This window comes from Egretta garzetta, unplaced genomic scaffold, assembly GCF_000687185.1.
Source record: "Egretta garzetta isolate BGI_Z169 unplaced genomic scaffold, ASM68718v1 scaffold299, whole genome shotgun sequence".
Classification (NCBI taxonomy): domain Eukaryota; kingdom Metazoa; phylum Chordata; class Aves; order Pelecaniformes; family Ardeidae; genus Egretta; species Egretta garzetta.
Window position 1 is genome coordinate 1,699,738 of NW_009260696.1, and position 3,355 is coordinate 1,703,092.

At 42.6% G+C, this 3,355-nt stretch overlaps 1 protein-coding gene across 1 annotated transcript in view; it reads right to left on the reverse strand.

Moving 5' to 3' along the window:
• The window catches only part of TNRC18 (trinucleotide repeat containing 18), a 38,153-nt gene that overhangs the window by 17,065 nt on the left and 17,733 nt on the right, over window positions 1-3,355 (reverse strand). The window contains exon 13 of the mRNA XM_035901340.1: window positions 3,317-3,345. Within this exon, the coding sequence (XP_035757233.1) occupies window positions 3,317-3,345 (29 nt within the window). The remainder of the gene's footprint in view (window positions 1-3,316; window positions 3,346-3,355) is intronic.

A 3,355-nucleotide genomic window follows, 5' to 3' on the forward strand; every position in this document is an offset into this window, starting at 1 on the left:
AACCGGTTATCCCTCACAATTTCTTTTTTTTCATTGGGATAAAATTATCCTCTAAGTCAGGGAAAGGAGAGCAGGGAAGAAGGTACTAATTTCTTATTAAATTTTCAAAGAAAAGAGTATTGTGGAGGAGGAGGAGGAGGTCTTCAGCCTCAGAAAGCTCATGGTTTTATTACCTATCTGATGGTTTTCAAAGGTCCCATGTGGCTTTGGCCCACATTAGCAGTTTCCTCTCCAAGGTCAACTGGATGAAGAACCACAAGCTTTTGCCCGTTATCAGAATGGCAACGTGGTGTTTGGTCTGCAAGAAAGCACCATGTCCCTACCTCTTCTATCTTAAACCAGATGAAAACAGGTCTTCCTGCAGCTACTCCTGCCTCTGACAGAGATATTGGCAGGGGGGGGGCCAGCCAGTTACCCTGATACTAGGACAGTCTGCACCATGGCCCAGAAACCTTTAAGGACAGTGGCAGAGCCTTTGCAGGCAGCGCTGTGGCTTGGACCCATCTGCAAATCCTTCCCTTTGCTGGGTTGAGGCGTTCTCCAAAAGAAGGTCTGCAAACAGTAAAGCATTTCTGGAGCCTTCAAACACATACACAGAAGCAAACCTTCCATGCAAGACTCTTCATGGACAGAGGAAAGTCAAAAGTGGACAGCAATCATCTTCAAAATTAAAATAACCGAGAGAATGCAAAGAGCTACGTGTCATTATTCATGGAGGTAACATCGAAACATCTGAGGCTGACAGATGACATAAAGAAAAGTTATTTTGCCTACCTACATAACAATGGTCAAGGTTCGGGTTCATGGCTAGTGACCCTCGCTGAGAAGTGTCTGCCCTACAACCAGCCAACCACTTTGCTTCTTTAGTGCAGCGTGAGAGCAAATGCAAGAGACCGACACAGACATTCAAAGCATCATGGATAGGGGCAGGGGTGAAAGGGTTGGTCAAGCAGCTGCAAGGAGAAAGCGAGCACTTCTAGAAAAGCTGAGGTTATTAATCGTTTTAGTATCAGGGAAAGTCATTAGAAACCCTATTACCCAAATATCCCTTCAAGAAATGCTTCTGAGAAAGAACAACCAAAAAAAAAAAAATCATTTGCAGAAAAAACCCAAATCTGTAACAAATAATCCCTCCCCGCCTCCCTCTTCATGCCCACCTCCCACCCCAGGAGGTTTTGCATCTTTGGTTTCCCCACCATTAAATGACACCCCAGAGGGATTTACAATGCATTTCCCCATTTGTTCCAGATTCCCCAACCTCCTCCCATATCCCGTCCCCTCCCCAGACTTTATCCCATAAAACGGGGATTTTATTTATTTTTTTTTTTTTTTAAAGCAGACAGGTTACTTGAAAAATAGACAAAGCCAATTAGGGACAAGTTACCTCTCTGCTTACCTGGAGCAAAACCAAAAAGCAACCCCAAAAACCCCTCAAGAACTTGGCACCTAAAAGGGATTGATAGCCTCACGATTTCCAACAGCAACAACATAAACAAAGAAAAGATGCAGGAAGGAACAGGGAAGGGAAGAATGGAAGTTAACGCAGACTCTTTATGGAAATGTGGCAATCTCGCCCTTACATAAAATCTACTATCCCCAGAACTTTTTGGGTTCTCTAAAGAGTAATTTATATTTTTTTAAACATGTATTTCTCTCTTTTGTGTTTTCTTTGAAATGCATTGGTGGGTCCGGCCCAGAGCCACATCAAACCAAATCAGCATTCTGTATCTTTCTGCTGTGTTTGATATCATTTTTTTTTAGTTTAAATTGTCTTTCTATGGAGGTTGGGTTTGGAGGGAAGAAAAACCAAACAGGTGCATGGAGGAAATTAACATCAAAAAACCTAAGAAAAAACAAAACAAAAGCAAAACTGTCCAGCCCCATTTTCAATTAAAAGCAGTCTGAGCAGTGTGAAATACTAAAAGGCTTTTGCTGTGCTACATTCAGATCTGCTGTGTAACTTAGATGATAACAACTGGGGATGCTCTTGCTTAGCATTCAGCCCAGACGAGCTACTTTCTTTTGGGAGCTGAGGGCTCATTAAAATGACCTTTCCCCATGATTATTATTTAATGAGTGCACTCTAAAACAGAAACCCCTTGTGTCTCTGGAGGAAAAGTCTCAAGTAATCTCTTTTCCCACTGAAGTACTAATGACAGGCTGACAAAAAAAAGCTGCAAGAAAAAAAATCGGGGTGAGAGTGAGGAAGGGAAACTGCAGAGTCAAATTTAATGCAGTAATTACCACATCCTTGAACACCGTGGGTTACGTCTGGGCATCTGAAAAAATTACCACCCAAAAAGAGACGCAAAAACTTGCCGTGTACGTTTTAAAAAGTGAGAAAGAAAAATTTCTGGCTGTTAAATAATGGGGACCTTACACCCAGCACCCTCCTGCAGCAGCAACAAGGACCAAGTGCCTCCATGTTTTATCTGCCTGCCTCAAGAGAGTCTACCAACAGAGGAAACGAACTGAAAAAGAAAAAAACAAAACTGGGTGAACAAAACAAAAATTAAATTAAAGGGGTGTGGGGGGGAAGGCCTAAACTTAATCTGGACACAGGCAGCAGGGATATTTGAATAATAGAGAGTACCCCAGACTAGGTTAATTCCAGTTCTACTCATGGGGAGTGGGAGCAGGAGGGGGATGCAGAGCAGGATGAAGTGAAGCGGCAACCTAATCGCCTGATAAGAGACACAGCAAGAGAGACAAGGTACACAGGTTTAGTTAAAAATGAACTTGATATGTTTAATAAAGCTTGGTATACCAAATCGCAGTACAAACATCAAGTCACACGGCCACACAACAGTATCCCGGTATTAAAAAAAAGAAAAAAAAAAAAAAGGAAAAAGAAAAAAGAAGGAAAGTAATGAAAAAAAAAAGCTCCTTCCAAACCTCTACAAGGCTCATGCCAAAATAAAATAATAAGAAATAAAATAATAATAATAGTAATAATAATAATATAATGATGATGATGGCAGCAAGGAAGAAAGTGAGGGAAAAACTGAAGGGAGGAAGGGAACAGGAAAGCAGGGAGAGGTGGACACTAAAACCCAGTTGATATAAAAGCTCTAAAAGAGCCGGCCAGTAATAATATCACAATGATACAGGTACAAAAAGGATAAAAAATAAACGTTGGGCTGATAAAGCAGGCTACGCTGCCAAGAACAAAGATGGCCGCCCTGGCTCCGACCATCAAAATGGCTGACCCCGGCCCGCCAGGCCCCTCGCTTACCCTTGCCCCCTGCCCCGCCCACTCCCACACAGACATGGCAGAGGGGTGCGTTTGGGGTTGCGTTTGCTATAAGCTAGTAACCTTGATCGAACGAGTCCTCCGAGGAGTCGCTGAAGGAAG